Source organism: Zootoca vivipara, chromosome 1, assembly GCF_963506605.1.
Source record: "Zootoca vivipara chromosome 1, rZooViv1.1, whole genome shotgun sequence".
In the NCBI taxonomy this organism is placed as follows: domain Eukaryota; kingdom Metazoa; phylum Chordata; class Lepidosauria; order Squamata; family Lacertidae; genus Zootoca; species Zootoca vivipara.
Window position 1 is genome coordinate 6399651 of NC_083276.1, and position 18269 is coordinate 6417919.

An 18269-nucleotide genomic window follows, 5' to 3' on the forward strand; every position below is an offset into this window, starting at 1 on the left:
ACGCCCCTCCTCCTTGCTCTATGGGTCCTCCGTGGTCCCAAACCAGGCTCCTGAGGTGCCGGTCTACCTCCTTTCCAGCCCCTGCTGAAGCTAGCTCCTCCCCTGCTTCCCTGCTACCAGCCTGGAGCTGAGCCACCAGGACTCTGCAGAGCCCTGGACCCGTCTTAACCCTTCCTGTTCCTGATTTAAACTCCCAGACTTGCTGCTGCTCTCCCATCTGATGGAAGTAAGCAGAGTGGGCTGCTCTCTGCAAGCCCTCTCTCTTACAGTCGGCGATTCGAATCCCTGCAACGGGGTGAGCTCCCGTTGCTCAGTCCCAGCTCCTGCCCACCTAGCAGGTCGAAAGCACATCAAAGTGCAAGTAGATAAATAGGGACCGCTCTGGCGGGAAGGTAAACGGCGTTTCCGTGCGCTGCTCTGGTTCGCCAGAAGCAGCTTTGTCATGCTGGCCACATGACCCGGAAGCTGTCTGCGGACAAACGCCGGCTCCCTCGGCCTATGGAGCGAGATGAGCGCTGCAACCCCAGATTGGACACGACTGGACCTGATGGTCAGGGGCCCCTTTACCTTTTAACCTAAGTATGTTATGTAACCTAAGGAGGAGACTCTTGAGAGTCCCATGGACTGCAAGAAGATCAAACCTATCCATTCTGAAGGAAATCAGCCCTGAGTGCTCACTGGAAGGACAGATCGTGAAGCTGAGGCTCCAACACTTTGGCCACCTCATGAGAAGAGAAGAATCCTTGGAAAAGACCCTGATGTTGGGAAAGATGGAGGGCACTAGGAGAAGGGGACGACAGAGGACGAGATGGTTGGACAGTGTTCTCGAAGCTACGAACATGAGTTTGACTAAACTGCGGGAGGCAGTGCAAGACAGGAGTGCCTGGTGTGCTCTGGTCCATGGGGTCATGAAGAGTCGGACACGACTAAACAACAACAACAACCTAAGTATGTACTCAATGAATCTGACAGTAAAGTAGTTTATGTTATTATCATTCAGATTCATGTGTATTTTTCTTTAAGAGGGACAAAAGGGATTATCAACCAGGAAGGCAAGAAGGCAGGAAGGTAGAAGGCATGATTATTAAAAGGACTCAAACGATTTAGCAATCGGCGTGCTGTTGTGTAAACGCAAACAAGGAATCGTTTAACTCTGCTATATTATATAAACGTTCCTACAGAGTTCACAACCAGTGTGATGAACATGGCGAACTCATGCTCCCGGATCAGGGCCAGCTGCGGACAGCTACACCCCCTTGCTTAAAATCTCCCACAATGCACTGGAGTAAGTTGGCGGGAAATTTAAAAGAGTGGCTCATGCCACCTCAAGGCCTAAGGCCCTGCTGAGACCACGGGACCCTGACAGTTACTATTGCTGTTGATTCATTGATCACCTTCTGTGATGGGTGGACCCTGGGCCAGCCTCCTGGTGACCCAGCAACCAATCGGAGATGGTTCGAACATCTATAAAAAATCTATACCGTCCGCATCAAGTGAAGTGACTAAAAAGGTCACAAAAAGGGGCAGAATGGGGAGGGGGCTGGATGGGGTGTTCGCAGGCTTTTCCAGTGGTGTTTCAAATATACGTGATTTCACTGATGTGTGTGGTGCCCCAGAACATAACCCCCATGTAAATACATAAAAACAGTAAGAAACAAAACAATCACACAGAGAGAGATTTTTAAAAGCCAAAGCTTGTTTAATTAGTCAAAGGCCTGGGAGAAGAGGAACATTTTCACCTGGCACCTAAAGATATGCAATGAAGGCACCAGGCAAGCCCCTCTGGGGAGAGCATTCCGCAAATGGGGAGCCAACACAGAAAAGTCCCCGTTCTCATGTTGCCGTCCTCTGGATCACCCTTGGAGGGGGCACACAAAGAAGGGCCTTGTGAGAAATTAGGGGTTAGCTAGGCAGGGCAACCTGGTTTAATTCCCTGACGGGAAAGAAAAAAATCCCAGAAGAAGCTGTGAAAGTGTTGCTGATATAGTAATACTAATAACCATTCTATTAGATCCACAGACTAGCTTCGAATTAGAGTACTCAATAAGGTTTTAAAGCTCTGTGTAGAGAGCATTTGCCTGAAACTAAGCATTGTGCCTCACTTGAATAACTATCTAGCTTAAAAACCTCACTGAGTGTAAAGAAATAAAAAAGTCTAGTTTTGCTCCAGATGTGCCTCCGCATTAAAATGAACCTCGACTTGGGAGGAATAAGCGGCCAAAAAGCATCCTTCACACAAGTAAAACACTTGGCTGTGGTATAATAAAGGAAAACATTACCACAGAAAACTGAAACAGACCTCTCTAGTGTTGCTAACAGGGAGAGCTGGTTTTTTTAAAAAAACACCCAGAAAAACGGTCAAGTTACCCAGTTCTCATTCTGGGGTGAGGGAGTCTGTCACGCCTTCCATATCTGCCTCAAGGCAATGTACACAATATAATAAAAACAGCTTTAAAAAACGGGTTAAAAAAACAAACAAACAGAGCACAACTTTAAAAAATAAATAAATTACCAAGTAGACACCCATGGTGAAAACTCATTCACCCACCAGTTGGCAAGGCTTGCCAGAACAAAAATATATTTTACTTGTTTCTGGAAAATAAAGATCGTGGGCACAAGTTTGGAAAGGGGTGATAAAAAAATGGATCCAGCAAATAAATAAGATGGCGGCATTCTGTTCAGCAGCTTTTGAAAGGTTCGAAACAATTTTGGCATGGTGCTACAAGCATGCTGTTTTGGAGGATCAGGGCAGAGAGAAAACGAGAGAGATCTCGCTCCCTTTGGATATCCTAGCCTGAATCCTGCAGGGTCCTGCAACCTTCCAGGTGCCACGTTCCATTTTTGGGGAAGCTGCCAATGTTTTCTAATACTGGAAATGGGGGCTGCTGCCTGTGCCACCCTCCCCTCTCTCGAAGACAGGCTGCTGCAGACATGCCTGTTTGGGCTGAGATTACCTGTTTGTGAGTTATATTAATCGCTGGAGCAAAAACTAATTATTTGGTTCGCTTGCGATGTCTTTCCCGTAGAGGCTAAGGCTTAGACAATTACTTCATGGAATCCAAGGGCCTTGAACTAGAGGGGAGGGAGGGAGGGAGGAAGGAAAAGAGAAGTTGCTCCACAGCATTACTGATTTCCAAAGCATCTCTTGCAACGTTGCTTCATGTTGTTTTATACGTATATTTTTGCACACACATCGATGAGCCACAATAGTATTTTCACTGTGCAGCGCTGGGGTGAACTATAGGCAACTGACAACCATTTCCCCACAAATCCCCTACTAAAATCTGAGAGATAAATTCATTGACTCGTGTGACCAAATTCAAAGTGCTGGTTATGGCCTTTAAAGCACGACTTGGTTTAGGAGCAGGGCTACTAAAAGGCCCCCATTGCTCACATAAGAATCATAGAATCATAGAGTTGGAAGAGACCACAAGGGCCATCCAGTCCAACCCCCTGCCGAGCAGGAAACACCATCAAAGCATTCTTGACATATGCCTGTCAAGCCTCTGCTTAAAGACCTCCAAAGAAGGAGACTCCACCACACTCCTTGGTAGCAAATTCCACTGCCAAACAGCTCTTACTGTCAGGAAGTTCTTCCTAATGTTTAGGTGGTATCTTCTTTCTTGTAGTTTGAATCCATTGCCCCTTGTCCACTTCTCTGGAGCAGCAGAAAACAATCTTTCTCCCTCCTCCATATGACATCCTTTCATATATTTGAACATGGCTATCATATCATCCCTTAACCTTCTCTTCTCCAGGCTAAACATACCCAGCTCCCTAAGCCGTTCCTCATAAGGCATCGTTTCCAGGCCTTTGACCATTTTGGTTGCCCTCTTCTGGACACGTTCCAGCTTGTCAGTATCCTTCTTGAACTGTGGTGCCCAGAACTAGACACAGTACTCCAGGTGAGGTCTGACCAGAGCAGAATACAGTGGTACTATTACTTCCCTAGATCTAGATGCTATACTCCTATTGATGCAGCCCAGAATTGCATTGGCTTTTTTAGCTGCTGCATCACACTGCTGACTCATGTCAAGTTTGTGGTCTACCAAGACTCCTAGATCATTTTCACATGCACTGCTCTCAAGCCAGGTGTCACCCATCCTGTATTTGTGCCTTTCATTTTTTCTGCCCAAGTGTAGTACCTTACATTTCTCCTTGTTAAAATTCATCTTGTTTGCTTTGACCCAGTTGTCTAATCTGTTAAGGTCATTTTGAAGTGTGATCCTGTCCTCTGGGGTATTAGCCACCGCTCCCAATTTGGTGTCGTCTGCTTAAGCCTGCTCGCTTTATTAGGATCACATATGGGGCTCCCCTTGTCAGTTCCAAACCCCTGTTCAGTTGAGACTAAGCATGTGTGAATCTGTCAGTTTTGGTTTCTCTCCATTTGTCATTTTCCCAGTCGTAAATTTATGTTTGCACATTCCTGCAGCAATTTGCAATTTTATTTTATTTTGGTTTTTTCATAAACAAAACCTTATGAAAATCAGGTAGCCGTTGAGAGCGAATGTCTGCTAATTACACACATTTTGGTACACAGTTTTGATTGATGTGCACACCCTTGCAAAACAATTTGCTATAATGTAATGCACGTTGCGTCTCTTTTTAATGGCCGTGCACACTTTTATGCAAACTTCCCACCAATATGTGCCTTTATTGGTTGGAAAGCTGCACTGCAAAACTCAGAGAAAAATCACAAATTGAAATGTGGAGAACTGAACAGAAATTGAGAAAAACCAAAATTGACAGACTCGCGCATCCCTAGTTGAGTGGTATCGAAATTTTAACAATTCAATGAACTATGCCAAGGACTGAAGCCATAGCTTCTGCATGCTCTATTACTGAGCTACTAGGAGACAAGTGATGTGTAAGCATGTCTCCCAGGAGCTCTATTTCATAGATATTTTTCCTTTTTTAAAAAAAGAAATCACAATTGATTTGAAAAATTCTCACAGGTTGGTACACAATAACTATGAAACAGTGGGAGAATTTGTGGCAAATGGATTGGAAATTTACAGCTTGCTATTCGTTCAGAGAGAACTTCTTTAAAATGCAACATTGATGGTATAGAGTGGAACCTCGGTTTGCCAACGCAATCCGTTCCGCGGAGGTGTTCACTCGCCAAGGCATTCGCTCGCCGAAGGCACGCTTCTGCGCATGCATGAAGCACCGATAGAGCGCTTCTGCGCACGCACGCGCTATGCAGATCGCGTCTGCGCATCCGACGCCGCAGAACCCGGATGTAAACACTTCCGGGTCCGCGGCGTTCGTAAAAGGAGGTTTTCGTAAACGGAGGTATTCGTAAACCGAGGTTCCACTGTATAATCCCTTGGAAGCTCTCCAAGATGTATAAAAGTTTACCAAGTAATTGCTGGAGGTGTAAAGAAAGAAAGGAGATTTATATCATATGTGGTGATCAAAATCAAAGAAATCAAAATGTTCTGGGAGGATATCCATTCTGAATTGGAAAAAAAGTTAAAAATATCTTTTAATACGAAACCAGAAGCCTACCTACTGGGAATTAGAGATTCAACTATCCCTAAAAAGGTAAAGGCAATTTTCCTTTATGCTACGGTCGCGGCAAGAATACTTATTGTGACAAACTGGAAAAGTGATAAAATCTGTCCAGATTAGATTGGATTCAGAAAATAACTGAATATGCAGAACTGGATAATCTATCGGAAAATATAAGTCAAAGGATGCATTTATATCAAAATGGGAAGTCTTTAAAATATATTTGAAATATAGTAATGACAGTTTAAAGTCTGTAATAGCATTTGAATAACTTCAGTAAGAATGTAAAGTTAGATGGAAAACTTAGGACGGAACACAAATTATGAAAACCAAAACATGTTTGGATATGGCACTGGAAAAGGATGAGATGCAGAAGTAAGGAGTAGATGGGAAGTCAAGTACAGTACTAAGAAGAAAGAATATTCTTATGTGAAATTAAGGTAAACAATATGAATGTATTGTTGTGGTGGTGGTTGTTATTTGTCTGTTTGTTTGTTAGTCGGTTTGTGGGTCCATTTAATTTTTAGAGGGTGATGGTTTTTTATTGTTGTATATTTTCTTTTTTGTGATGTAAAACAGCGGAAAATAAAAGAAAAAAGAAAAATTCTCACAGTGGATCTAGGCAGGCAGGTGTAAATTGCAGTGACCTCACCATGTCTCAGTAAGCACACTGGCAGGTAAAGCAAACCAATCGTTCTGATGGTCACTGTTTGAGGTCACTTTAATTCAGGGATAGCAGCCCCTGCTTGGCTCGGGGAGAACAATTGATGGGTAGGGATGTAACTCCCAAGCCAGAGCCTCTGTCAAGAGCTGGCCTTTCCTGCCCTCCCCTCCAAATCAGCACTCATCTCTGAACAGCAAGGCTTAAAACCAATCACTTTCCGACAGCAGGAGACGCAGCTAATCAAACAGGGCAGGTGATGAAAGGAAGACAAAGGATCCTGACATAAATAAAAGTTTGAGGATAGAATCATAGAAGCATGGAATTGTGGAGCTGGAAGGGACCTGGAGGGCTATCTAGTTCAACTCCCTGCGATGCAGGAATCTCAGCTAAAGCATCCATGACAGATGGCCATCCAACCTCTGCTTAAAAACCTCCAAGGAAGGAGAGCCCACAACCTCCTGTGAGAGGCTGTTCCGCTGTCAAACAGCTCTTCCTGTCAGAAAGTTCTTCCTGATGTTTAGTCAGAATCTCCTTTCTTGTAGGTTTGAAGTAACTGGTTCAAGTCCTACCCTCCAGAGCAGGAGAAAACAAGCTTGCTCCATGCTCCATGTGACAGTCCTTGAGATATTTGAAGACGGCTCTCATATCTCCTCTCAGCCTCCTCTTTTCCAGGCTAAACATACCCAGCTCCTTCAACCCTGTGTCTCTGCGTCCAGTCCCTGTGTCCCTGTGTCCACGCTAATGCGCATGTGCCCCAAGGACACAGGGACTGACTGGATGAAGAAGCGGGACGTACACACGCGCACGCTCTCCCCCCCCAACCCTCTGCCTCCCGTTTCTCTGTGGCGGTGGACCAAGATGGCGGCATCTTGGTCCGCCTCCTCCTCCTCCTAACAACCCTACCTGGCCTGTGGGAGGAGCGTCGGGGCCGCGGCCTTCCCTCCCTCTCTGCACTTGGCCGCGGAACACGATGGGAGAGCAAGGGAACGTGCTTTAGTTCCAAGAGAACGGTGTGCAAGTTCGGTTATATACCATGGAACTTAAGAGGGAAACACTCCTGGAGTGACTTCGAAAGAATATATTGCAGCACTCCAAATCACTTGCCCACGTACGCACACAGAAAAAGAGTAGATCTAGCCAAAAGGCAACGTACAGAGATCTGCGTCCATCATTGCAGTGCATCCCTAATTATTATCTAATGATAGTATTAGTGTATAATATTAGCAGGGCTGTGGCTATCATTAAGGGACCCTGCACTCCTGAATTTGCACATTATCAGGATTATCAAAAAGGATAGGGCTGACCACAGCTCAGAAGCTCCTTGCCACCCAAAATCACGCCTAGTACGCTTAGTCACTTCTCAAATGCCAGTGATGTGGAGGTGGTGTTCCTTGAACACCAGGCTCTGAAAGCTCAGTTATTTTAGGATAAAGCTTTGTTGTCTCATCATCGGGATGAGACAGCCAGCCACCCGTAGCTTCCCAGACAAGTCGTATGCTGCCTAAAGCCTGAGAGATGCTGCAAGCCATATGGTCCTTGGGAAAGCTCATGGCTGTTAGAACCGGGTTAACTCCTTCCATGCAAAGACTTTGCCCTTCACGGTCCAGTGGTAACCTGGCAATCTTTGCGTGGCCAGCTGGTACAAGGCTGTGTGGCAGGTGTCTGCACCACAGGTGATAATTGAGAGCCAATATATATGCATATGTACAAGAGGCCTGACATGTAATATGGCAAAACAAATTCCCTGAAAATCAAAGCAGCAGAAGCTCTGGGGTCTTACGAGTAGCTATTTGGCGCATGCCCTTTAACATGTAGATAATGAACATAATCTTCAAGGGGCCTCTTTTTAGTCTATATTCAATGACAAGGGCCCACCATACCCCAGGAATCACTCACCTCTGTCCCGTCCGTCACATACTGAGAACACTCGCCTTCCACCTGGCCCTTACGGTATATCCAGAAAGCAGAGCAAGTGAGCATTATCTTAAGGCTTCCATACACTGTAAATTCCATCCTGCTCTAAGATATTGAAAACAGATAATGCGACAACAGCCCAACACATGCACCTTAACTTTCTAGTTTGTTTTATCTCCATCCCTTTCTGTATAATAAGGCTAGAGTTAGCCTCTTTATTATTATTATTATTATTTCCCCAAGCTCAGGTAGGTAGCCGTGTTGGTCTGACGCAGTCGAAATAAATTTAAAAATTAAAAAAATGTCCAGTAGCACCTTAGAGATCAACTAAGTTTGTTCTGAAGACAGGAGTGCCTGACGTGCTCTGGTCCATGGGGTCATGAAGAGTCAGACCGCTTGGCAAATCCACACCGTGATCAACTCCCACCCAGAAACCAATGTCCCCACTGTGGAAGGACGTGTGGATCCAGAATTGGCCTCCACAGTCACTTACGGACTCATTGTTAAAACCGTGTTTTAACTACGAGTGATCACCAGAGAAGAAGAAGTGCATGCATGCGAACGCTTATAACCAGAACAAACTTAGTTGGTCTCTAAGGTGCTACTGGACAATTTTTTAATTTATTCCCCAAGCTCAGTTGGTTAGAGCGTGGTTCTGATTAACGCCAAGGTTGCAGGTTCGATCCCTGTATGGGAAAGCTGCATAGTCCTGCATAGCAGGGGGTTGGCCTAGATGATCTTTACGAGTCCCTTCCAACTCTACAATTCTATGATATAAAATCACACAATACCTACCTAGATATTGAACCTGACGACTTCTGCATGCAAAGCAGATGCTCTGCCACTGAGCTGTGGCCCACCACTCTCCCTTCCTTAAAACGCACGATTCCCCCATGTTTCATTTCAGTTGGGGCTGAGCATTAAAGGGTTAAGCCGGGGATAGACTCCTACATGTGGAGGGCCACTTTCCTAACTTCCATTATCCCTGCCCCATGAGCCATATTGGCTGGGGCTGACGGAAACTGGTAGTCCAAGAACGTCAAAAGAGCATGCGTTAGGTTCTCCATAGACCAAACATTCATCATTTAACTACACTTCTACCTCCCCTTTGCTAACCTGACGTCCACTACCCCACTCATTGTGTTAAGGCTTCAAGATCTCCACCCCACAGACACCCCAAACACCCTTTTAAACTGCACCCTCACCCCAGCTCCTCCATCCAGAAGGGTGGTTTTGTTTTTTGTTTGCTGCCGCTTTGCTTGCTGTTCTCACAGGGCTGTAGAAATTAAAGCAGCGAAGCGAGCCAGTATAATAATTTCTCCCCGTGTTCCTGTTTGATCTCTTTGGGGTATTATTGAGCATTTTACATAATAATCCTATTAATAGAAGTGATAGGCAGCTTAACGCAGTGTGAGGTCACCCACACTAGAAGAGCGAGACTGGTATTAGTTAATCACCAGAAGAGAGAAAATGAGGACTTTGATCAGAGAAAAAGATTTGCCACACTCTAAAAGCTCCTACCTGATCAAGCCAGGAATATTTCAAAGGAGGGGAGCCAAGAGAAACAGAATACAGTATAGGCTACTGTGAGAGATTCAGAGCAAGTTGCCGTTGTAAGAGTGATGGCAGCCAAGGAGGATGGCAGATTGATTCTGTGCGTGAAGTTAACAGAGCAGTCGAGAGTTGGAAGGAACTTCAAAGGTCCTTTCATAAGCATTGGACATGGGGCAGACTTTGGTATCTTCAGAATCTTTGTATTTTCCACCCCAATACTTTTTTAAACCCACAAAGTTTCTAGTCCTTAGGTTTTTTATACCAACTTGGTGGGGAGGAGAGGGAATAGACTGCAAGTGTTGAAAACTGAGCAGCTCAGAAACTGAATACCTGCCAGTTAGCTCAGTTGGTTAGACCATGGAGCTGATTAACTCCAAGGTTGCAGGTTTGATCCCTGCATGGGCCAGCTGCATATTCCTGCATTGTAGGGGGTTGGACTAGATGATCCTCGGGGTCCCTTCCAAATCTATGATTCTAAGATAAGCCAGAAGAGGATGTAGCTGCAGTGGCCATAAAGCTGTGTGTTTCATTCACATCTCATAACTGGGCTGACATTCAAGTTTCGCTAAAATTGGCAAATACCACTGATATGGTATCTAAGATCCTGTCAAGAGGCCTCATGCCTTATTTCCCAAAGCCCAGTGTCTCACTTTCTACTTGTATGTAATAAGTTCTTGAAAGAAAAAGAAAAGCTCTGAGCTGAGAATTGGTGGAAGCTGCGTCCAAGCTGCTGCACTAGGTTTTCAGGAAGAATAGTCAGAAAAGTGGATTTCCTAAAGCCCTGGATTCCCTCCTCCCCACCTCTCCTGCTGAATCTTTCTCCTTCCACATTTTCCATTCCTCATCATCCAGCCATCCCCTTTCAATCTCCTTACATGAAGACAGGGAACAGCTAGCAAGCAGAGCTGCACATAGCTGCCAAGTTATCCCTTTTTTACAGGGATTTTCCCTTATGCTGAATAGGCTTCCTCGCGAGAAAAGCGAAAATTTGGCAGCTATGGAGCTGCACCAATATATATTGCCAATGGCCTGGTTCACACATTATGCTAAGCCATGGTTTGACCATGAGTTGTCCCACAGACGATAAAAACAAACCATGGCTTGTTTCTGCATTTTTTATCTTGTTTTCTAACTGCTCTAACCTACTGCCTTTGTAGCTTGGTAAGCACTTACCTTCCAAGTCCCGGACTGCAGACTCCGGGACCAGCAGCCGTGTGACACTGGAAGTTGCGTCGACGTAACTTCCGGTGTCGCTTTGCCCTTCTATGGGCACCAAAAATGGCCGCTGCCGGCTTCGAAAGCCGCTTGTACGGATGTCAGGAAGTGCGTCGACGCAACTTCCGGTGTCGCTCTGCCCATCTTTGGGCACCAAAAATGGCCACCGCCGACACCGGAAGTCGCGTCTATGCACTTCCGGACATGCGTAGATGCGACTTTTGAAGCCGGCGGCAGCCATTTTTTGTGCCCATAGAAGGGCAAATCGGGAAGAAAAAAAATGGCCGCCAGCAGGAGAAAATAACGGAGAAAAACAGCAGACGAAGTGATACGGGGGACCACCGGGAAAAGGTAAGTAAAAACGGGGGGTTTCCCGGGGAAAACGGGGTACTTGGCGGCTATGGGTAAGCATTAGGGATGCAGTGGCCAAAAAAACACACACACTTAAGGGTGCTGCGTTCACATGCAACACCAGCCATACTTAAAGCAAACAAAGTTTTGTAAAACAAGATACTGTACAATGGTTTCAGATAATGTTAAACAGATCAATAGTTAAGTGGCTGGGCAGAGTTTAATAAAGTATGGCTTAGTGTTGTTTTTTAACTAGGCCAACAGAGGCAGCCCAAGGATGGCATATACTCTGCGAACTCATCTGACATAAGGCTTCTTCTTTTGCACAAGAAGAAAGTTAACAATGCAGTGTCACAACACTTAATTCCCATAAGTCTGGATTTGTCTAAATTATGCCCTATAGACTTTAGTTTTACACCAAACTTTCTGGATGCCTCTATTCCTTATTTGATCAAGATTTGACTGCTAGTATTTCTGGGTGTTTGTGAATGTGTGCACTTGTAGGGGTAATTTCTGACACCCAACTGACACCCAGCTAGGAAAGACCCACCTGATCAGCCCCTCCCACCTGGTTACCGCAGCAGGACTTAGCACTTAGCCACAGGGAGTTGAACTGCAGCCAAGTGGTTCCCAAATGAAAGAGGCAGTCAGAGACAGACCCCATTAGCCTTCTTGCTCCTTGGCTTGACCCAACGCTCAATTTTCACCATATTAACCATAGTCTAAGAGTAGCTTTTATTTTTGTTTTCCTTCCCAGCATTTTAAATGAATTAGGGTCCACTAAAGAGGTCCGTCCGTCCATGGCACTGACCTAACTACTCAGATCTAGTAAGAGGGCGTTCTCACTTGCTCTTTCACTCACACACAAATATTTATTCAACTGGTCACACAATGTGGTGCTGCCATTAAGCATTATTCACAAAGCAAACACTGAATTCCTCTGACAGCTCTGAAGAGTGCAAAAGAATCAAAAGGAGTCAGGTGGTAATACTCGAATACCTTTTATTCCCCCCCTCCTGTAAAATGGCTTGTACTTCCAAAACGTACAACAGTTAAATTGTGTTAATATCCATTCACATTGATGTATATAAAAGGCCAGCTTTCACAGACATAACTCAGAACGTTCAACAGCTGGTAACACTTTCGAAGTAAACATTGCCATTACCCCCACTCCCAGTGGGCTCATGGGAATGAGATGCACTTCTGAAATTTGGGCTTGGGTTTTTGTTTTGTTTTTAAGAAATGTATTTAGAGCATAGCAAAAATATACTTTACTTGTTGGATCATGCTACAATTTTATCCAGGTGCCGAGTTCACAAGGAGAATGTCAAAAAGTCATGTGTGCATTGAAATGCGTTTGCAGAGGGCTTGCTGCTGAAATCTCTCTCAGATACATAGCAAACTACCATAGGAGTCTCAGGAAAATTCATAGCTCATTGGCAAAGGCGTGGCTTTGCAGGCAAACAGTCTCAGATTCCATCCCTGGCACCTTGGTTGAAGGAACCTTGAAGATCAGGCTGGTCAGGGGGCATCAGAGGGGGTGAGCCACTGCTTGTTCAAGACAGTACTCAGCAGGTATCTGGAAGCTGACGTCAGAGCCTGTGTGCTATGGTCTGAAACAAGACTAAAATGGTATTGCCATTGTTGGGGAAGAGAAGTGGCAAAATAAAATAAAATAAAATAAATGCTTTTCATGACTTCTGGGTGACCATCTCAGCCCACAGTCACCTCCTGTTTACGACTCAGAGCAGATCAAGTACTTTGATCCCCTTTCTTTCTCACATCAAACACTCTGAAATGGGCTTTTCTGACAAAGTTAAACACCACCACCATTCAAATTGGTCAAGAAACAGCACAGGTTGGCTAGGTTAAAATCCCAAAACACTCAGATTCCACAACTACCCACTGCCCTGCTTTGCTCTTCCTTCCAGATTGCCCTTCAAACAACTATCACATGCATTTTCTGTGCCAGCAAGATCAACAGCTATCAAAAACTAGAAAGTGCTCTAAACTACACAAAATATTGGGGCAAATTATCGCGGCACAAGCTTTCATGGGCTCATCAAGCCTGACAAAGTGTGTTTGAGTCTCTGAAAGCTAATGCCACAATAAATTTGATATTCTTTAAGGTGCCACAAGACTCCTTGCTTGGTTTGCTGCAAAGCAACCACCTCTCTCAAAACAATGCTCTTTTCACACCCCCAAGCAAGCTTCTCAGTGAGGCCAAGGAGAAATTTGCATAAGCAACTTGGGATCGATAGGAGTTTTTGTTTGTTGTGCTTATTTTAAAGGGAAATGGTTTGCTGACCTCTGCAGGGGAAACGTACACCTCAAGAACAATTTAGGGCTGTTCACTAAATTTAGAATTTTTAAGGGACCAGAGTTGCTGCTGGGCTCAAATTATTTTCCAGTGCCGTTTGGATCATGGCGTTGATATGACTGGTTAAGGCACGCCCATTTAAAATCAAATTTGGGGCAAAAAGGAGAGCTGGGGCTAGAAGAGTAAACTATTCTGGATTTTCTAAATTAGGCTATTCTCTAAAAACAGGTGCACCGAAAAGGATTATCTGGAACTGGCGAGCCAACCTCCATGGAACATGTAGCCATCATAAATCGATCTTAGGCAATATGATAGTTCAAAATGAACTTCCTCTCTACAGACATTAACTGCTCCTGTACTTTCTACCTAGAAATAGTGAGAAAGACATACAAACATCAGCAGGAAAAACGTTTAGAGCCAGAAGTTGGAGTTTAGCCAAAGCTTGTTTGGAAGCAGCTAAAAAAGAACAGTTCAGTGGAAAAAAAAAACAGATTTCATATTGTTATGATGCTTTCGGAGACAGATGCACACAACATACGCAAAACTGTTGTTTACTAAACCAGTCAACGTCTTACAACAGAAAGGTATGAAAGCTTTCAATGGCAAAAAATTGTGAAGTCTACCTATGCCTTACACACCAGCAGTATCACTCACTCGTGTTAGCCACAATGAGACTTTGTTCAACAAAATCTGGATTGATTCGGAGAGAACTTAACTCCTCTGACTTCAGTGTTTCTCGTGCTAATCGGCATTGGAGCATGAGTCTGGATTCAACGTGGTCTCAAACCCTGACATTCATGGCAGCACAACAGAGATGTTATACACTAGTTTTGCCACTCATGGTAAAGTCTGGGATAATCTAAACTTCAACTAGGAAGTATAGGAACTACATGAAGAGCGAAAAGCAATGCAATTTGGACAACTCTTTGGATATACAGAACACCAGAAAACTTTATGGAAATGAGCATGCCAGAGAAGTCAGTGCTTCAGAGCTACTGAAACACAGCCTGAGCATTATGGAAAGCTGGGAAATCTTTCAACTGTTCCAACATCACTCTCTTTCTCACAAAAATGCAATGTAAACAGGGGTGAATCCAACACTTTGGACATTAATGTTACAGTAAATCGGTTCCTCTTGTTTCTCAAAGAAGCCCACTAGGCGCACCTGTCACCGTGTGGAACCCAAGTCACAAAAAAGGATTCAGAATCACAGGTTGGACTGTCCAATGGATCCTTCTTGAAAGAGTCTGGAGTAGCTTCAATGTAATCCACAACTGAAGGGGGAACAATCTCTAGGTATACATTCACACATGGAAAGAAACCTAATTGTGGGAATATTCTACACCTGAGCAGGGCCTGAGTCATCGCTACTGTGTTTTTCTGCCCTTGGAGTTGGCAAGCAAGGCAGATTTCAAAACTCTGATTTTATGATATTTTGCCAGTCGGCAAAAGGCCTCTTGATAACAGAGCCTGGAGAGCAGCAGAAAGAATAAAGGAGGGGTCTGAGGCACCTATGATAAAAGATCAGGATGGGGTTTGCAAACCTTACAAACTGTGACACAAAAACAGGGTTATCGTCAGAATCTGCGCTACACATTTGTCTTGAGGATTATCAAAGGTGAGGAGCACTCATTTTAAAAAGGCACTAGGACAAAGTGTTTATAAAACAATTGGCCCTATTTCCCAACCTACTGAGTGGGGCAGGCAAGCTACGGAGTATGGCATTTGACAGAAAATGCAGCAGAGTGAGTGAAATCTTTCCAAACAAAAGAAATTGGTGCATCAACTTAAAATGCTGAGCTTTTTTATACAGCAAAATTGTATTAAACAGCAGCAGATAAAAACAACATGCCCCATCACCCAGTGGGCAATGAACATCTGAAAATGTTTAAAAGGTTAACTATAAAACAATATTACATCCAAAATATGAACAGGCCAGTTCAAGTATATACACAATATATTAAAATCATATAAATTATATATTTATACAAAGGGCACACACATAGCAAGGGGTTGCTGTGAATTTAACAAAATGGAGATCCAAACAGCCAGAATCACTTCAGATGTGCAATTAATTTTTCCCTGTGGGTTCTTTTTTCATGTCAACATTGAAGAACAAATACCTCTGATACCACAAGTACGGTGGGGGGGGGGAATGGAGAAGCATAAAAATACCCCAAGCAGATGAAAATGCAAATGTGGTAAGGGCATTATAGTACATGAAATCCCAGTCAGTTCACAATGAGCACTGAGTTACCTCCTTTCCCACAACTCCACCCCACCCACTTCAAACCAGGAATTTCAAACCACATAGGGAATGAATTAATTCTGGGTATTTAATAGTAACATTTGGTGTTTCTCTGAATCTCAAAATAGAGAAGGGGGGGAGGAGGACAGATGGCAAACTGAAAAGTTAATAAACTGTGTTAAACTATTGAAGGATTGTTTGCACATTGGACAGCATCATAGAAGGAAGCTCAGCAAAACAGCTTATTTTTAATTACTGATCTCAAAATAGCTACCAAATTTTTAACCATCTGTAGGAGGATTCGTGGTGACTTGAATGTTTAAGACTCAAAGAGTGTCCCAAACCAGCCATCACATCATGGCCAGCGTGTGTTATGTTTTGCAAGAGAGCCGACCGAAACCTTCTTGCTGGTGTAGCAAAGCAGCCACTTAAATAACTGGATTTATAACAAGTCAGTTTGCTCACGGGCCCAAGACATGCAACGGGAAACTATATCAAGTGGCAATGAAGCCAAAAAGGCAGAATTAGAAACAGACAGAAAACTGTGAACTGCATATATGTAAAAAGCAACACAAATTGCATCAGATGCAAAGCTGAAAAAGGCTGATAATATATTGTGCCTTACCACCCCTGGGTTTTCATGAAAGCTGTTTTCATGTTATCGCAAATCCCCATGTTCCCACATTGGTGAAAGAGCCAGTTTTCATTGGCTTCAACCCATGGTGCTGCAGCAACACCAGAAAATGATGGAGCCATATAGACAAGACCAGCCTTGGTGGGAAGGGCATGCACAACACAGCACAGCCATATAACAAAGTCATTCAAACACACAGTAGGATGAAGCCACAGAAAAGTGGCTCTTGCAACACTAAGACAACATATGAAGGGGCTCAAGGTTGGTCACAAATTAGCTTAATGTTGGTGTGAAGTCTATAAAACACAGGGCAGGATGGTAGTACACTGGCTGTCAGAGAGTTGTGCTGTCTCAGGAAAGTCAGAAGCAAACTAATCTTTTTGCACATCAAAAAACGTGACCTAACACATCTGTTGGACCAGATAACCCATATCTTAAATCTTCCCACATTATGTTTCACGTGTAATGTTAAATACAGGAAGAACATGCAAGGGTAACTTCTGTGTCAAAAATACATTAATATGTGAAGTGACAGCGACCTCCAAATTTCAAGTAATTTTGAGTATTTTTTCTTTCTTTTTGGACAGCTGCATTACACGCCACACTGCAGAATTCCATAATATGTTTGTGCTATTGTTTATGAAGCCAACCTTTCGTGTTCACGGCTTGTTTAATGCATGTATCTAGTGAACATTCACCCAGGTTTGCTCACACATTCAGTACATCCTCTTTGAGAATGAACTATTCAAGTTAATTATATTGCAAATTAAAAAGAGAGAGAGAGAAAAGGACAGACAAATTACATTCTGTATGCTCCTTTTAGCTTGAAAAAATATGTGTCTTAAAGGCTTGTCAAAGTTTAGAAGAAAAGCATTTCTGTTAAAAAATCCAAGATTAAAAAATCATTAAGACATTGGTATCTTTTTTTTCCTTCTTCTGATCAAGGGTACTAAGAAAAAAATATTACAAATATACTACAATTTTACCAAGAAGATGTCATCATGAACATGCTTCTGTTGAGCATGCAATGCCACTGATATCTGTTTGGATCCAGGTATCAGTGTATCACCACACTCCACATTACTCCCAGCTGATTTCTCCCCCCCCCCCAAAAAAGCCCTCATTAATAACAATCCTATAAAAAGGTAAAATCTAGAGTTAGTGGCAAATTCTTTATCTTCACAGTAAATTGTTAACCATGTGAGCTTTATCGTGATCATCTGTAAAATGGTGTCATCAGTCAATTGGACCCTGAAAAATAAGTTTGACACAGTTCTGATCTCCGGACAGCTGGGTAGCGCAGAAAGGGCAGGCGGCATGGAATGCATGAGTACCATGTGGCAGTGGGATCTGGGACCAGTATTTGGCAGACTTCTCCGAGCACACATGCCCACAAGGGGTGAAAGCATATGTTGGCGGACCAGCATCAACATAAAAGCCTGCCTCGCACCCGAGCCAGAGAGGCACATAGGGACCAATGGTTCTGCACATAGGACACTCACGCTCGTTGGCTTCTGTGTCGCTACGGTGCCCCCAGTTGTGATAGCCATGGACGTGGCCACAGCTGAGGTAAGCCCAGGGCTGTTTCTCTTCCACCACTTCCTTGCGGTTGATGCTGGGAAACGCCAGCGTGTTCAGCCCCACGGGACACTGGGGCCTCGCTGCATTGATCTCTTGCCGTAGAGCCTCTATGTGTTTCTGAGTCGGTGTATGAAATAAGCCATCTGCTGTTCTCCACAGGAGCGTGGCTCCGCACAGATCAATGAGAGAACCATCTTGCAGGACGTTGGTTTCATTTTCTACCTAAAAGGGCAGACGGGGATGGAGAACGGTTTGACAGCTAATTCGTTCTGAA

The 18269-nt window shown here is 44.0% G+C and overlaps 1 protein-coding gene across 1 annotated transcript in view; it reads right to left on the reverse strand.

Moving 5' to 3' along the window:
* Window positions 1–12782: 12782 nt before the first annotated feature.
* PELI2 (pellino E3 ubiquitin protein ligase family member 2) overlaps window positions 12783–18269 on the reverse strand; it is an 81521-nt gene continuing 76034 nt past the window's right edge. Inside the window, exon 6 of the mRNA XM_035103786.2 lies at window positions 12783–18217. Within this exon, the coding sequence (XP_034959677.1) occupies window positions 17651–18217 (567 nt within the window). The 3' untranslated portion in view covers window positions 12783–17650. The remainder of the gene's footprint in view (window positions 18218–18269) is intronic.